This window comes from Corylus avellana, chromosome ca3 (genome assembly GCF_901000735.1).
Source record: "Corylus avellana chromosome ca3, CavTom2PMs-1.0".
Taxonomy (NCBI): domain Eukaryota; kingdom Viridiplantae; phylum Streptophyta; class Magnoliopsida; order Fagales; family Betulaceae; genus Corylus; species Corylus avellana.
The window spans coordinates 26847035-26864635 of NC_081543.1; the positions used below are offsets into that span (position 1 = coordinate 26847035).

Here is a 17601-nt window from a genome sequence, read left to right on the forward strand (position 1 = left end):
CCTTCAAATTGGTTCACTCTATTAATTAAACTGATATCCATTCAAAATGTATGCAATAATTTACAATATTTTTAATTATCACATATATATATATATATTATAAGTAACACGTGTCATAATATGATTAGTATACGTTAACATGTTAAGTTAACGAATTTCGCTAGCTTCTCAAATAGCAGGGATCAATTTATTTCTCTGCTTACTCTAAAAAACGATTAATCACTTTTTAAACCCCGGAAAATTATTTGTCAAAACTTTGAACCATAAAAATCAAAATTTTATTTATTTATTTATTTTAATTTTTTTTCCCAATTGTTGAAGAAACAAGAAAAAGAAATAATTCATTACTTGTTGAAGAGACATGCCCCATATAAGACAAGAGGCATAGGCTTTTATATTTTCTTTTAGTTCTTGTCATTTGCATTGACTTTAGTCCTGTCGGTGACTCATCTTTCGTGCAAGCGAAGGAGAGAAGGAATTAATTAATAGAGGGAAGAGTGTAGTTTTGGAAATATTAATATTAATTAAATCTTTTATATAATTTGGATTGTTTGGTTAATTAATTGAATTTAATCACTATATTTATACCATTTTTAAAGTATCAATTCCTCCCACCAATGAAGCTGTCAAACACAAGTGTACTATAATACAAGAGACACACAGTTTTCTTCAAAGGACACTTGTTTTGTTAATTTTAATAAGCATGTATGTAAGAAGTATATGCTCTAAGATACATATACGTATCAATTTAACTAATTGAATTTGATGAATTTTTGTTCAATCTAATTTGAAAGAAAACTTAATCTTAAAACAGCTAAAGATGTAGAATTAACTTCATCTTGATTGTAGACTTTTGATTTTTCATCATAGTTTGTAATTTAGAAGGTGACAATTCGTGTTTGCTTTTAACGTGGTCCTCAAGGCTTGGAAAATTTGCCATTTGGTGATTTATTATTCTATTTTAAAGTTTGATTTCTGGGGTAGGAGACTTTGGAAAAGTTCAGCGCATCCCCCGGCATAGGACCCCTAATGGTGACACTTTTACCGACGACCACTCGAGAGTTCCACGAACCGACGGACCATTGACCGACGATTGCCTAAACATGACAGGAAAGCAATATCAGGAAAGGCATCCCTTCACTTACAGGGAATTTGCAACCGTCCATGAATGAGTCCCCTGCCTTTTGTGCTTACCATATCAGCCCTACTTGCGGGTTACAAACCCTAGTTTGACGTAGGACATTCATCTGACCCCTTTTATCTTATAATCTCTTACATTTTCAGAGATTATCTTAGTGACTTAATCCTTAGACTATTCACTGTCTGTTTTTGGAGATATTCTTGACCGAATTACCAAGATGCAAGTCAATTGTATGAACACATGCATGTGGACTATTAGAAATGGCCCAAAAGAAAAGTAAAATGTTCACACTTCAAAGTACACACAAACATACAAAACAAAAGACGAAATAGAAACTGCAATTTGTTTTAGGAATTACAACGTGAAAAGTATGTACTAATAATTTTCTAAGCCTTGTATTGTAGGGGCTCCATATTTTAACTTTTTGTGTTAAAAGTCCAGGCATGAGCCATGCATTTTGTTTGGGTGACTTCTCTCTGTCGTAGCCATCAGGTTCCGTATTGACTTATTTACATCAAAGGGTCCATTTGCTCGTGCTCTTGTCAAATTGCTGGTCTCTTGCACCCCTCAAAGTACACTACGTACCAATTGGTCAGAAGAAAATTTTAGGGTTTTCTTTTTCTTTTTTTTTTCTTTTTTTCAACGTGAGATAAGCAAGGCGTGATACTGATGCGACAGATAACATAATACTTATTATGTTTATTATAATTAAATTTAGAGGAGATTTTATAAAATTTTATTAAATTTTCATTCGTTTTGATACTTTCTTCCTATTACTTAAAAACTTTCAATTAAGGGTATTAAATTTTTAATTTCTGTCAATTACTCAATTTTATTAGGATTTTCTGTTAACTTTTGTCAAAATACCCACTTTTTTTAAGGAAAAAAAAATTAAAAAATTAAAAAAATTGCAAAGATGTTGCAAAGATTTTTTATTTTTTATTTATTTTTTATATAAAAAGAAAACTGACTCAATCTATACTTTTTTTTTTTTTTTTATAACAAAAAAGAAGAAAGTATTTTGATAAGATTTAATAGAAAATTCTAATGGAAGAAGGTAAATGAAAAAAAAAATTGAAAGTTTTTAAACCTTTGAGGTACTTTCAAAATGCGTGAAAATTTATGAAAGTTTTGCAAAGTCTCCTCTAAAATTTAATTAATCATTTTTTAATTAACGTGACAAACTTATAAATTGACTTGAGTGTCTATGTTAGTTTACAAAAAAAAATTGTAGTAAAAATTATAGTATTCTTTATAGCACTCATTCGTTTAAGAGGAGTACTTAAAATTTTGTGCACTTATAAGTAGGTTTAAATAAAATAAAAGGTTACTTTGAATCATTGGCCTTATAAAGAATGGTGGCTTTCTCACTTTAATTCACTTTAACTTACTTGAAATTAATCATTATATTTAAAATTATGTAGGCATTTATCAAGCATGATATAAAACAAACGTCAGTTTAATAAATCATATAAAATTTAGGACTTCTTATCTAATTCAGTCTACTTCAATTGTTTTTAATTTTTACATATATTTTGAATACATGTCAATTTAATAAATCAGATTTTTTTTTTTTTTTTTTAAATCTCAATATAATTGTATCTTATTATGTTGATTATCTTGATGATGAGGGAATTTAAGGGGGTTGGTTGCCGAAGGATTAGATATTAATTATGAGGAATTATTGGTGGGTCAAGAGCCTTAGAAAAATCTTTTTTTTAAAAAAAAATGCAAATAAAAGGTGAACCAGGACCACCCAATTGGCCATGACTCCTGGAAGCCCCTCAGTGGAGGATTGGAGGACTTTTTCTCCAATGGGTTTCTCCAAGCCGCCTGACCAAACATCCTCCGATGTAGGTCCAAAGTGCAGTATTGCTGGTGCGCATGTTAAAAAAGAAGCTAATCTTTTGGAGGAAAAAAGAAAAAGAAAAAAAGTATATGATAAGGAAGAGTAATAATCCTTAGAATTTTTTTTTAACGGAAATATGAGGATTTCATTGATTAAAGATTACGAGCATAAAGCTTTAATAGAGCAGAGCAAAAAGATCTTATAGCACAAACTAAGCATAAAGCTCTGCAAAAATCATAACCACATGCTATAATGTTACAAAATCATATATATAAATAAAAATTCTTACAATCATATACTATTTATGATTTCAATATTTTGCTAATCCATGTACAAATACAGTTAAAGAGCAGATCTGTTTCGAGCAAATTAGATTTAAGACATGAATAGTCAAATTTTCTAACAAAATTTATTTAAACTGGTCGTGAGGGATAACCCCTCACACCAGCTGCTTTTTTTTTAAAAAAAAAAAAATGGAAAAGGGTTACGAGCGATTAAAACACTAAGAAATAATACGCTCATGGTTTATTAGAGGAAACAAGTAGCTTTAAAAAAGAGGGTAAATTTGCCTCATGACTGTATATAATAAGAGTATTGTTATAAACTGACGTGTCGGTTTATAATTAGTAGAATGATTGAATAAAAACCTTGACTTGTCAATTTAAGTGGTTAATGACTAACTTGTTAACCATATACTCTTAATTATTTTATTAATTATGAATTGTCAAATCAGTTTATAAAGAGGTTATAGTAGTTAAATAACTACTTATCCAAAATTTTTCAAGAGGTAGCTCAATCGGCTGGGATCACGCCTAATAAAGTGGAGGTCATTAGTTCGAATTCGCATCCCCCCTCTTGTGCGAACATGTCAAAAAAAAAAAAAAAAAAAAAAACTACTTATCCAAAAAGCTTAATATGATGGAAAATAATGAATTTAATCATTTAATTAATTTTCTAACACTTCCATTTACGCTAAGTAAAGTCCAACGTACACATAATAATAATATTTAATAAAGTGAGTTAAATAACAGAAACAATGTTACCTCTACTAGTCTAATACAATATACTAACAATAATAAAATTAATATGGAGAACCCGTAATATTTTTCCATATGTTAATTCACATGTTATGATTGGACCTTAATGTAGATAAATAAAGACTCAAAGGATTAGATATAGACTCTTGAGAATGCTAAGAAAAATAAAAGAATTGAAAGAGAAAGTTGTGGGGGAGCCAGGGTAGGTGTGCATGCCCCCAAGGATATAGGATCATTTAACTTTGTTGATCAAATGCATGTGAATGATGCAACAATAGATTTTTTTTTTTTTTTTTTTTTTTTTTTTAATGTGTTATAAATTTTATATAAAGGTAAAACTAATTTTTGATGTTTTGGACTGTTTATTAATATATTTTTTTTTGAGAATAAAATTTTAACAAACGAAGCAAATAACTTGCAAGGGAATGGACTTGCAAGGCAATGGATGGAGTGCAACTCATGTAAAATCTTTTGGACAATGCCCTCCATGATTCTTCATCATAAATCCTCTACAAACTTTTTGCATAATTCATATATATTCTTTGATCAATTAATTAATTGATTTTGCTTAGGGAAAGCATCCAAGAAGCCACAAATTGGATAGTCATGATTATATATATGGCCATATTTATTACTCTATTGACATTCCAAATTTCTGAATATGACCAGTACTGGTTTGGATTATCACATCATTGTTGTCAACGTGTAACATTTGTGGTGATATATATATATATATAGTAAGTGGATTGTTCCTAATAATAAGTGATATTAATGGAGTTGAAAGGTATCTGGGTATGCTGGATATTGAAAGTGCCATTTTTAATCCCTCTTATAGCACCGATTTTTATCCAATTCAACCTACCTTTTTGGCTTTTCTGGGTTGGCAAAATTTCAAAGTTTGTGGGTCCTAATTTACCCACTGCTTCTCAATTTTGGACATGACTAGAACTTTCCCCTCCCCTGACCAAAAAAAAAAACAAAACTGTATCGATTGGTTAGAATGCAAAAAAAAAAAAAAACTGTAATTTAAGCGCTAGATTAAGGTCACGTCCTAGATCTAATGATATGATAACTCGTAGAAGAAGGAACCAGAGCATTTGGGGAGGAATTTGTGGAGGACTTTTACAATCGAGGTAGATAAACTTATGTGAAACTACAATATTGTAATTTTCAAGCACGTCTACTTTAATATAAAATGTGCATTTTTTAACTGTCATGAAATGCTTTAATTTGCTATTTAATGTTGTGAACCCTAAATTGTGAGTAAAGATAATGAAATTATTTGCAAAATAAATTATTGAGTAACTCATATATACATGTATGGTTAATTTAATGAAATTAATTGTATGACACAATCACCATGGGAAAAAGAAGCGAAGGATCTTGGACATATGCATGTATACCAATTTATACGGACTTCACCTTATGGCCTAGTTGTGTGATGAGAGAGTTACCTTGGATTCGAGAGTTATTGTGACCGGCCGGCGTAATTACAATGGGTGGGGTCACCATGGTTCGGATTTCACTAGTTGGGTGGATCACCCGAGGTCCAACCCGGTCAAGCAACTAGTGGTAGCTCGCTATGTGCAATGTCGAGGCACCGGGGTTGTACCTGATGTTTTTGATCAAGACACATAATTAAATCTCATCGTAAGCAGATTAAGGGTACAAATAAGCGGTTCTGACTTGCATCAATATGACTGATTGGAAACCAATTGCATGATGATGTGTGTTATTCTCATTAATTGTTTTATAAATATTTAGTTCACTGCATATTGACGTGCTTCGTTGGAACAAAAGAAGGATCAAAGGAATGCAATTTTCCTTTAGTATTTTGTGTTTTAAACCTTTGTTTTACAGTTGAAAACTTGACCTCGTTCGAATGAACTATAGCCATATTCGAACGAACACGTGGCTCATTCGAACGAACTTCCTCAAATCTTAATCTCAGCCGTTCGTTTTCTCCTTCGTGTGCATTGGAATGCCATGTAGAGTTCCCTTTCGTTTGAACAAACTCTAATTTTGTTTGAAAGAATTTCACAGATTTAAATATTTTTGTCAAATTTTAATACCTTATTGATCAATAACCTAAGGCATAATTCCTGACTTTGTCAAACCATGGTAAATTGTGATCATTGCGAAACTATAATTAAGAAATATATATTGTTGCAATTGAAATTTTAGGATTTAATTTCAACTCTAGAGTTGTTGTATAATGTCTCCAAAAATGTGTTATATATATATATAAGGCATCCACGGTTGTCATTGTCACACCTAACATTTCCAAATTTATGAAAGCTTGGACCAAGACCCTTTTGAATTTGAAAGAAAAAAGGAAAAAAGAAAAAGAATAAATAAATATTATATATACCTTACTATTTTTGGTCCTCTACCTTCAATATTTTTAGATAAAAAAATCCCTCGACCATTCTAACATATAATTAGTTCTAAAAGATGAATATTACCAGAAAACAACATTAAATCAATTCAATCAATTCTTTCACTTTCACCTACATTTTTAAACAAGGGCTAAGCCTCTCCTTTTGTCCCTTAACTGCCCCTCAAGATTTGTAGGCTTGATTGATAATTGCTTAACTATTTTGATCTAGCCGTTGGTTTGATGGATGACTTCTGGGATTGGATACTTACTTGATCAGAAAGCATATATATGATCATGACAGTCCATTCAAGAACAAAAATGGGTGAGGATTTTGATGTATATTGCTAAAAGAGACTACTAATTTTAACGGCTATGGAGACAATAAGGGCCTTTTTTTTTAATTCATATCATGGTGTGTTAAAAGTAATTCATATATAGCCCGCCAGAACAAAATTGCTTTCTGGGTACGTCTTTTACTCTTCACATTGATTCATCACACAAATTTTATATTGACTGACGTAACATGTTTTAAATAGTTTTTCATGTCAGTCATTTAAAACATAATATGTCAGCCGATGTAAAATGAGTGCAAAAAATATTTTGCTTATCGCATATCACCAGCTTTCCACAAAGACTCAAAGGGGAAGATAAAAAGAAAAAGAGTGGGATTAGGTTAGTAGTGAAAACATGGAATTAGAAGTATTATATATACTTCACATCAGAAGTTGACAACATGGACCAGAAGAGTGGGCAAAAAGGAGGACTCATGATTTAGTAAAATATATACTTGTGAATAGGGCTAATAGGGACAATTAATAATATGTTAATTATTTACCATAATTTGTGCAATTGTCCTCACCTTTGTAGGGCTACTGATGAAGAGGGAATATCATGGAATTTCATGCAGCCGCCATTATTGTGAAGGAATTAACTAGGAAAAGATAGGGACAAGAGGGAAAACTTTGAAACACCAATGATAGATGTATAGGATGGCATGGCATTAAGGCCAAAACAATAATAATATTTTTAGCCAATTAAATGGTAGAATGTTGATGCTCTAAGTCTTCCTTGGCCAGCCTTTATTCCACCAAAACCAAATGGTAATGACATACTTTTCTTGGCATGAAAGCCTATTTCAACGTGTGATGGACAAGTATATATTAAATGTAACAATCAAACAATGACACATTTAGAGGTCCCTCATCAAAAAATTTTCTTTCTTTCATCTAGAAATGACCTTTTGAGGTTGAAATATTGACTTGTACCCCTGATTTCAAATGTATGTATATATATATACACATCACTGCTAGTGATGTATAGCAAAAATGTGACAAGGGTCCTAACTTTCACATTTGTTACAATGAAACAAATGACGAAAACAACCTACAACACCAACCCGATTGGTATAATTTTCTTCTCCTTTAAATTGGGTTGAATGAATTTAATTTTTTCGATTCATTTTATTAAATTAATATATGTTTAAAATACATGTAAGTCTCATATATGTGTTTTTTTAAAATGAACATGAGAATCCTATGGGAGAATTAAAAATACATACAAAAATTACTATATATTTTATATAGGGGTGGCAATTAATGTTCGTGCATATGTCAGGTTCAGGTTGTATCGAGATATGCATGGGCATAAAATTATATAGATTAATCATAACCCGACCTATTTAATCAAATAGGTTATAGTAAATTCTTTCAACTCTAACTCGCTAGTTTCGTGTCGAATTTCTGTTGAGTTCGTAGATAATGTAAAAAATTGTCGGTATTTCTATCGCTTGTTGAATTCGAGTCATAGTAAGGCATATATATAAAACTATATATGTTAATTTTAACTTGACCATTTTAATTAAATAAGTCAAATCTTTTAACTTTAATCTACTAATTTTATTTCGAATTCATAAGTCTTGTTAATCCTAATTTTAAACACATTTTAATTATAATAAACTAAATTGAATGAATTTATTTGAATCCAATTTAAAAGGAAAACTTTGTCCTCCTCGTAAAAGTAAAAAGCATATGGGTGTTGTATTTTAAACCCGTGACTATCTCAAGTAGTACAACACCATAATCAATGACAAAAACCAAAGGGTGAGATCATTTCTAGCTGCAGAGCACAAAAAGCTTTTTCACTTTTGCAGTTTCAAAGATATGTACGGAAGAAATCTCCCCATTAACTATTCAAACTAGCGTTGAATCTCATCATGAGTTACAAACTCCAGCTAAACCCTAATAATGTGGAAATGATTTTTGAAAAATATTTTTGTTTTTGTTTTGTTTTTTTTTTAAGTGTTTGGCAAGTGCAACTTAAAATAATAGTTAACCAAACATGTTTTGGATATTTGATGTCGAATTCCAAAAATGAAAAGCATTTGAGATTATTTCCATACCACGGACTTAAGTATTGCTAGTGTTTTTTGATAGAGCTGAATTAGTGTATGATTCAATTGGCATGAGGAAGCGCACTTGTGGTCTCACCGTCTAGACCTCTTCTAACGTTGGTTTTCAATGAACATGTGCTACTATAATCATTCTCAAATTAATAAAGCAGTCACTCTAATCATCTCTCTTGCTTTTTTCCTAAAAAAAATAAAAATAAAATAAAATAATTCTACACAAACTATCAAATACACATTTTTTAACCTAGTAATAAAAATTACCATTAGATATTGAATAAATTACTAATTTTTTTTTTTTAATTTAATGCATCACTAATTAGTGTAAGAGTGAAATATATATATATATATTATGCTTAACAAAGAAAATTTTAAAAAAAAGCTTTATCCTTGTGGTCATATTTGAGCAGCAAATTAAGGAGTAAAAGAGGAAGAAGAGGAGTCCTGAATGAAAAGCAAGAAAGACTGATCCGTACAGAGTGAAGTACATAGCATTTTGAGTGGACCCCGGCAGCCATTAATGAGAGACCAATCGAAAGCTCCCAAACAATAATTTTACGCCATGGTTGGGAATTCCAAAGACTCCCACTTTCATCTCTTCTCTTTATCAAAAAGATGCACTGCACACATCATCATCACTACTCTACCCCTCCCTCTCTGCTCACTACTACTGCAACACATGCACTTCCTAGCTAGAATGGTCCATGCATGCATAAACAAATTAGTTTATGCATGACCAACAACAATAGCATATCAGGACCACGGACCACCCTATATATATATACACATATATATACCCTAATCTAATATCCATAGTTCCAAGTTTCAAGCTCTTTAATTACTCTGTAAAAATTATACATTACTGCTGCTGTTAATATCTATCAATGGCCTTTCTCTTTCACTCTCCCCCCCGTCTTTTGTGGTGGGTGTTTATATATGGAAAGACATGTGTATGTATGTATGTATGTGTTGCTAATGTGCGAGGGGGGTGCGCAGTGTCTCTCCCACCTACCAAAGAGACTAGAGAGTACGTACAAGGAGGGAAAGCCAAAGAGGGAAATGTCGTCAGCATGGTGTAGGGCATAGGGTGAGAGAGAGAGAAAGAGAGAGAAGCAAATGGCAAGCGGCGGAGAAAGCTCCTGGTTTAGGACCACCTCCTTTAAAAGGACAAATTTTTAAGCCTCTAATGGGAGCCTTTGTATACCCCCACTCTCATGTTTTGGCGCGTGTGAACATGCTCTTAATTTCAATGTTAGATTTGGGTCGGAGCAGTAAATACGAGATAGTTCTTATAGATTGGACAAACTGTTCGACACCTGTTTAAACAAATAAATTTCATAGAAATTCTCTTATATTTTCTGTGTTGTTTGATTGATGGGGAGGGAAGAAAACCTTTTTGGTGTTTGTTTTTGAAAATGATGAAATGAAAGTGAATGAAAAAAAAACATGTGTGTAGGATGTTCTTCTCAGAAACAAATATTGTAAAAGGACTTACTCTTAAAGCTATGTATACATAATTAATGTGTATATATATACCATTATTTTTTTAGAATTATGACCTTTTAATTAGTGAAAATGGCTTGAAAAGGTACTGGAGTTATTATTCACATGTTGAATTGGAATTTATTTATGAAAATTATATTTGGAAAATGAGCCTTGCTTTGATTTCGACTTAGAAATTAGTTTCTTTTGTCTTTCTTTGTCATATATAAGAGATTCTTATGATATAAGTTATAGTGATTCACAAAACTTGAGTTTCTCAAATTGAATTGGACAATAACTGGTTCAGAAATGTTAGAATATTGTGTTTTTCTTTTTTAATTTTCGTCTAATTAGACGAAAATTAGTAACAGAATGTCTAAATTGAAAAATTTTAAAATATTAGAGGGTACGTTACCAATTTTTAAATATTGTGGTTCAAATTAAAACACTCATAAAACTTCAAGGATAAAGTGAATTTAACTCTATATTTTTTAAGCGTTGAATAATTAATTAAATTAAAAATAAATAGGTGGTGATTTAACATCTTGCAACTTCAAAACCAAGTCCTCCATTGTTTGGAGTTTCTCAGCTTTGGCCATTTTCTATCAAATTTAAAACACATGGTGATAGTCTGATAGCTAGCAGGGTTTGTTTTTGTGTTATTGACTTATTGGCAATGACACCCCATATTCTGCGCGTGGAGTTGGCGTATTTTCATCATAATAAAAAGAATAGATGCGGTCCCATGCAATGGGGAGAGAGAGAGAGAGGCAGAGAGAGAGAGAGAGAGAGAGAGAGAGGGAGAGGGAGAAGATGGGTGGAGTGCTTTAAGACACCAATTAATGAGAATTAGATGGAGAAACATTGGACCACCTCATCTCATCCCACAGAGTCCTTATTTTGGGAACATTTGTGCACAACCCCAGGAGCATCTATTCTCTCTCATCCCTCATCTCTCTGTGTCTGAAAGACAATTTGAGAGGAAGCCTGAAATTGTTTGGTTCGGAAGAAAAAAAAAGAGTACACAAAAACTGGTAGCAGGCCCACCAGAAGGAAGCCTCACTAAAATCCCCCATCTGAAAAAGCCTGGAAACGACTCCTACTTAGGAATGGCTTCTTGGGATTCGTTTCCTACGAAGATCTCTGAAAACCCATCTCTTTTTTTAATGTTTTACTAGTTCTTGTTTTCTGGGTGTGTTTTTTTTGGTGGGATTTTCTGTTAGTGTGGGGAGGTTATGAAAAATAATCATTAAAAAAAAAAAACAGAACATGTCCTGTGGCGGCTAAGGTTGTAGTTTTTGTACCAGAACAACATTACTCTCTGTTGTTTCTGTTCCTCTCTACCAGTTTACTGAGTTTTAGTATTTATTTATATTTTTAATTTTTAAGTTTTGATTTGATTATAATAATCATTTACTTTTTTAATTATTGGCTATGAAATAATTGAGGGGCTTATTTGGTTTTCTTTCTAAGAAGTCTATTTTGGATGTATTTATGTCATGCTGCATTGACCCACTTGAGCTAGAGAGAGAGAGAGAGAAGAGCATATATCAAATGATGAACATGGCTTGGAAGTCATCATCACCCTTATCTGATCTTCTATTTCTGAGGAGATTTTTCTGATCTTTCTTCCGAGGTTGGCTTTCACGGTATACCATGTTGCCTTACTAGAAGAACAAGTCTAAGAGAAAGAAGCTGGTAAGAAACCAAAACAAGAAGTTTTTTCCGTTTCCTTTTTCTTTTTCCTGTATCTGATTAATCACAAAGGTACTTTTTTGGTTTGATCCTTTGAAATTGCTCGATGCCCTCCAACTGTGGATTAATGAAGTTTTCTTGGTCTTGATGGGATTGCAGTTGAAGAATCAACATCCATTTCAGTATCAGATTTTTGTTTCATGGCTCAAGAACAACACTGTGAAGATAAATCCGGGAACATGGTTTCTTCAGGTGGGTTTTGTTACTCAGATGTTTCATCAAGTAACCCGACCATTCATCTGGTGAACCAGATCCAAGGTTTTGAGTCCAACAACCAAGAAATCTTGATCAACTTGACGACAGGGATGGAGATGATAGGGTTTTCAAAGAATCCACAGCAGCAGAGTGATCAGAGTAACTCAGCTGTCATGTGGAGAAATCTTCAACATGGTTCATCTTCTTCAAAGATGATCAACGAGTCCTCCACTAATGATTTCTATCAACATGTGTTCAATAAGCCTGATTTCTCAGCTGGGATTTCTGAAACAATAGTGGGAGCTCAGGACTCTGCTGCAGCAGGAGGATGGCAAGAGAATAGATTGCTTGTTGATGGTAATTCTTCTTTGAGGTGTGTTTTCCCTTGTGAAGGAAATGAAAGGCCTAGTCAAGGGCTTTCTCTCTCTCTTTGTCCAAGCAATCCTTCAAGTATAGGGCTACAATCTTTTGAACTAAGGCACACTAATCATCATCACCATCAAGACCACCAAGAAGATGATCATATGAGGTTTGTTGCTTCGAGTTCTAGAGATGGGTTTTATGGGAAATCATCAAATATCCAAGAGCAACAAATTATGCAAGATGGGCTTTTGGGAAAAGCTGAAAATTTTCAGTTCCAGCTCAGGAACTCTAAGTTCTTAGTCCCTGCACAGGAGCTTCTGAACGAGTTCTGCAGCCTTGGAACAAAGCAAACTGATCATCCTCCCAAGCAAAAATCCCACAAGGCCAAACAGTGGGAAGAGGATAATAATGGCAGTACTAGTTCTTCCAGAAAGCAGGCTCTTTTCTCCCTCGAATACATGGAATTGCAGAAAAGAAAAACAAAACTGCTTTCAATGCTGGAAGAGGTACATATATTATATATGTCTCAGATCTTGTTTCATCACTCCATTAAAGTTCCTTCCTTTTTGCCATTTTCCCCACCACTTTTCATTCATTCCTCAAAATATGGAAATAAATGTAAAAATAAAATAAAATAAAATTTTATCAAACACAATTGTAACTTTTTACTCGGTGGATGATGGATTGGGGCCTTTTCATTAATGCTCACCTCAGGACAATTCCTTTGCCTTTTCATGTCATCTTGTTTTTCTTTTTCATTTTTTTTTTTCATCTTACTCTTACTACATATTTTATGCTGCAATTCTCATGGCTCTTCTATAATCGATCTTCTTCTTAAGGTGGACAGAAGGTACAGGCACTATTGTAATCAAATGAAGGCGGTGGTGGCGTCCTTCGAAGCGGTGGCCGGCCACGGAGCTGCCACGGTCTACTCCGCGCTGGCTTCAAAGGCCATGTCAAGGCATTTCAAATGCTTGAGAGATGGGATTGTCGGTCAGATTCAGGCCACCAAGAGAGCCATGGGTGAGAAAGATCCCGTTGCACCCGGGGCAAGCAGAGGAGAAACACCAAGGCTTAGGATTCTTGATCAAACACTCAGGCAACAGAGAGCTTTTCAGCAAATGAGCATGATGGAGAGCCATCCATGGAGACCCCAACGCGGACTCCCCGAGCGATCCGTTTCCGTTCTCCGAGCATGGCTTTTCGAGCATTTTCTCCACCCGTAAATCTCTCTATATTTTCTCTTTCCGTTCTACAACGACTGTATTACTACTGTCAAACAACTGAAATGACATAGCAGATATCGTTGTTGCGTATGCATATTCGCACCTCCTCATGTTAGTAAACTACAAATTTGATTTCACAAGAGAATCAATGTCTTTTCACCAAAGAAGTAAAAGAAACACAATACACTTGTGGTTGTTTTAGTACCATGAGATCGAGTTTCTCCCATTCTTCGTAAAGTCTAATGTTTTGGTTGTTTCTACCCAACAACATTAAGATTCCAATTTCATTCTTGTCATATTATCGAGTTTCTCTCTATTACTTTTGTGTGGATCTAATGCTTTTGATCATCTCATGGAAAACTTTTGCAGGTACCCAAGCGATGTTGATAAACATATCTTAGCCCGCCAAACTGGTCTCTCAAGAAGCCAAGTACGTCTACATCTTTCTAACCTTTTTTTAACTTCTCATGAATTAGTATATAGTATAAATAGGGCATATCTTCTTAGGATCCATACTTTTTTTTTTTTTTTTTTTCTTTTTTTTTTTGTTTTTGGCAAGCAATTCTGTTGGGATCCATACTTTAATATAAACAAATTAACATATATACAAACTGACAAATGCATATATATATATATATATATATATATATATATATATAATAATCTAATGTATGCCTTTTTGCTGTTGTTGTTACATATGCTTCAACAGGTGTCCAATTGGTTCATTAACGCAAGGGTGAGGCTGTGGAAGCCTATGGTGGAAGAAATGTACGTAGAAGAGACAAAAGAGCAAGACAACATGGACATGACTTCCCCAGATGGGATTATTGCAGATCTTGACGCCATCAATGGCCGGCAAAATCAAAACCCACCTCCATTAACACGCCTTGAGGATGATCAAAAACCTACACAAGGCCAACTCGTCCGAATTGACTCAGATTGCCTCTCATCCATCATCACAAACCCAGAAAAAAAGGACCCAAAAACCACCAAAACCCCCCTCCAAAACCACCAGATCATGCACCAACACCAACACCAACACCAACACCAACAACAACAACAACATGGGTTTGGTCGGATTGAGACATTTGGGAACATGGAGCTGGACTTTTCATCTTATGCTAATGATCACAGCACTAGTACTGTTCATCAGAACTTCAATGGAGGTGGCGTGTCTTTGACGTTAGGGTTGCAGCAGCATGGTGGGAGTGGTGTGAGCCTAGCCTTCTCACCTGCCTCTCAGAGCTCTTTGTTTTATGGTAGCAGAGACCACATTGAAGAATGCCAGCCAGTTCATCAGTACTCCCTTCTGGACAGCGAAGGACAGAATCTGCCATACAGAAATTTGATGGGTGCTCAGTTGCTCCATGACTTGGCTGGATCATAGACAAGTAAAAGGCTTGATCATGGTGATGGATGGATGGATGGTAGATAAATTGTTTTAGGTACATGCAGATAAATACTTTCCATACATATACATAAAGCTATACTTGGGTAGGTAGTAGTATGAAAATGATGATCATGGTATAATTTTTTTGGAAACTTTTCTTGATTGTAAGAACATGCTTATATTACCCTTTAGGTTAATTTGAAGTTGCTGGTGATGCATATCTTTCCTTCCCTCTTTTGGTAATTAAGAATCTGTATTTCTCATGATTGAGTAATTAATACTATTTTGTAGACAATTATGTAATTAATCTGATGATGTGGCAGTGGAAATCGGCCATTGGATCAGACTATATATAAGTAGTTGGTCTTTTCTCTGTCCTTTTGGGATTGGTGATGAAACCAAGTAGTTGAATCATATATATGTGGTTCTTGTTTAATTTGACATTTCATGATATATATCTCTTGGGAATCAAGAAGATCTTTTCTTTATCTTTTAATTTGTATAAATGCAATTAAATAAAGCAGCAGAATTTGGTTGGTTCCCTTGTTTTGGAGATTAAGACAATTCCTCTAGAAATTACAAAATATCTTGATCATTTGAGGGTTGTGGTCCCTAATTCGACCCTCATGAAGATGATATATCCCATGCCAATAAGAATTGCAATTGCTTTATGATTCGTCAACTTTGGGGGTGGTTTATGCTGCTGCTTTTGCCAATTGAAAAGGTGCCTTTCATTAACTGCCTTTTTAGTTAGTGTGAAAGGCATTAGGGTTTATATGGACTAGTGGTTCCTTACAAGGTGCAACTTGTTAAAGCTTCAAGAGATGCCCACCAACGTATACGACTTCTTCATTGCATTAAAGAGATTTCCAAGTTATATATATATATATATATATGCTTAATTGATTGGTTAAACAAAAGAAAATTAATCCACACTCGATCGATCCGTTTAAAAACCCCAAAGCTCGTTCATATACATCCTATATATTTGGGAGAATCTTTGGCATGAAATATTAAAAGGTCGTCATTTGTTCAATAAGAAATACTTTGCAATGCAAGATGATCCGCGTGAACAAAATATGTAAGTGAACGATTCTAGTTCAAGGATATTAGAATTCTCGATCTTACGAGCATTAAAGCTGATGATCATTGTTAGTACAACAACCGCACGTCATTCACCAAAGAGCGAATCTGTAAGGAAGAAAAGAGGTTAAAGGGATTCGCTGGTTTGGATCCAGCGAAACCACTCCAACGCTCAATTCAATTAGCGTATATGAAATAAAATTTTAGCCGAGTTTTGTACGTTAAGGTAATTAAATAGGGCTACGATCTTATGAACTTTTCAATGGGTGGCCAAATGAGAAACCGTCGGTAACCGATTTACTCCACCCACCATTATATAAATTCCCCAGCAGAAGATGACTGTGCATATGACTGTATATGGATGTGCCATGCATATATGCATGCATACATAATGTGATAAAATGTATGTTGAAATAGGCTATACCTTTAGAAATGAGAGCCTTAGAGGGCGACATATCGAAGACGTACGCATTGGGGTTTGCATGCATGCTTGGCTAGGATCATATATATATAATATAACGTAAGTCTTTATAAGAGAAAAGTATTACTCGCTGTTACTGTTTTCATGAGTTTTCTTTCCTTGTCCCTTTCACATTTCATAACCATTTCCTACATCGATCTCAATTTTCTTATTTCATATATACCAAGGGAATCATGCAAAGAGATTTGCTAATCTCTAATTAGAGAAAATATATATATTAGATTTACATAATAAACAAATGTGATATCGATTCAGTTGTTCTGGGTGGCGGCTGGTCTGTGCGCTTGTTTTTTTATCATGTTGCTGGAAGAGAGTAGATTTTGTAGTAATCTAGTGTTTTGCTAACATTTAATTTTCTTGTTCGATCTGTATCTATTGCTTATTGGAGGGCACAAAATGCTTGATTTGTGCCTAAATCTTATAAAAATTGTTATCATCTTATCTTTGTAGAAAGCCGACATAACACTTTGCGCAAGTATTAGAGTTGACTGCAAACATCAAATGCTCGGGAGGTGACCTATAAGAAAAGCAAATTAAAGGGTTAGAGTGACTCGCTTAGGATGATAGCGGAACCACCTCATATGCTTAAGTTAGTGAAAGTGAGATGAAGGAAAATAATAGACATAATGTATATATATATATATAAGGTTCAAGAAAGAGCCTACTTGTATTAGAGATTTCTCTACCTTTATAGAGTTGTTATTCCCATCTCCAATTGGTAAGGATAGTTGATATGTTAAATGCTAAAGATCAATATGGAAATAAGGGGGCCCCCAATAAATTGCCTTCCTCCTTCTGTGATATGTTCCTTGACT

At 33.8% G+C, this 17601-nt stretch overlaps 1 protein-coding gene across 2 annotated transcripts; it reads left to right on the forward strand.

Moving 5' to 3' along the window:
- Positions 1-11712: 11712 nt before the first annotated feature.
- On the forward strand, positions 11713-15452 carry LOC132176459 (homeobox protein BEL1 homolog). Of its 2 annotated transcripts, none has more exons than XM_059588673.1 (5): positions 11713-11991; positions 12122-13112; positions 13446-13828; positions 14202-14262; positions 14542-15452. In XM_059588673.1, exons 2-5 carry the CDS (start codon positions 12189-12191, stop codon positions 15217-15219), a joined length of 2046 nt encoding a protein of 681 aa, XP_059444656.1. In that variant the 5' UTR covers positions 11713-11991; positions 12122-12188; the 3' UTR covers positions 15220-15452. The 2 variants fall into 2 exon arrangements, with proteins under 2 accessions (XP_059444656.1, XP_059444655.1); XM_059588672.1 differs by having other exon boundaries at positions 12148-13112.
- Positions 15453-17601: the final 2149 nt, after the last annotated feature.

What these genes read in the sequence shown, in the direction of transcription:
- LOC132176459 (XM_059588673.1), top strand. Translation starts at nt 12,189, where the DNA reads ATGGCTCAAGAACAACACTGTGAAGATAAATCCGGGAACATGGTTTCT. An exon ending in TGCTTTCAATGCTGGAAGAG is followed by an intron (nt 13,113 to 13,445) that starts GTACATATATTA and finishes CTTCTTCTTAAG; the next exon opens with GTGGACAGAAGGTACAGGCA. An exon ending in CTGGTCTCTCAAGAAGCCAA is followed by an intron (nt 14,263 to 14,541) that starts GTACGTCTACAT and finishes ATGCTTCAACAG; the next exon opens with GTGTCCAATTGGTTCATTAA.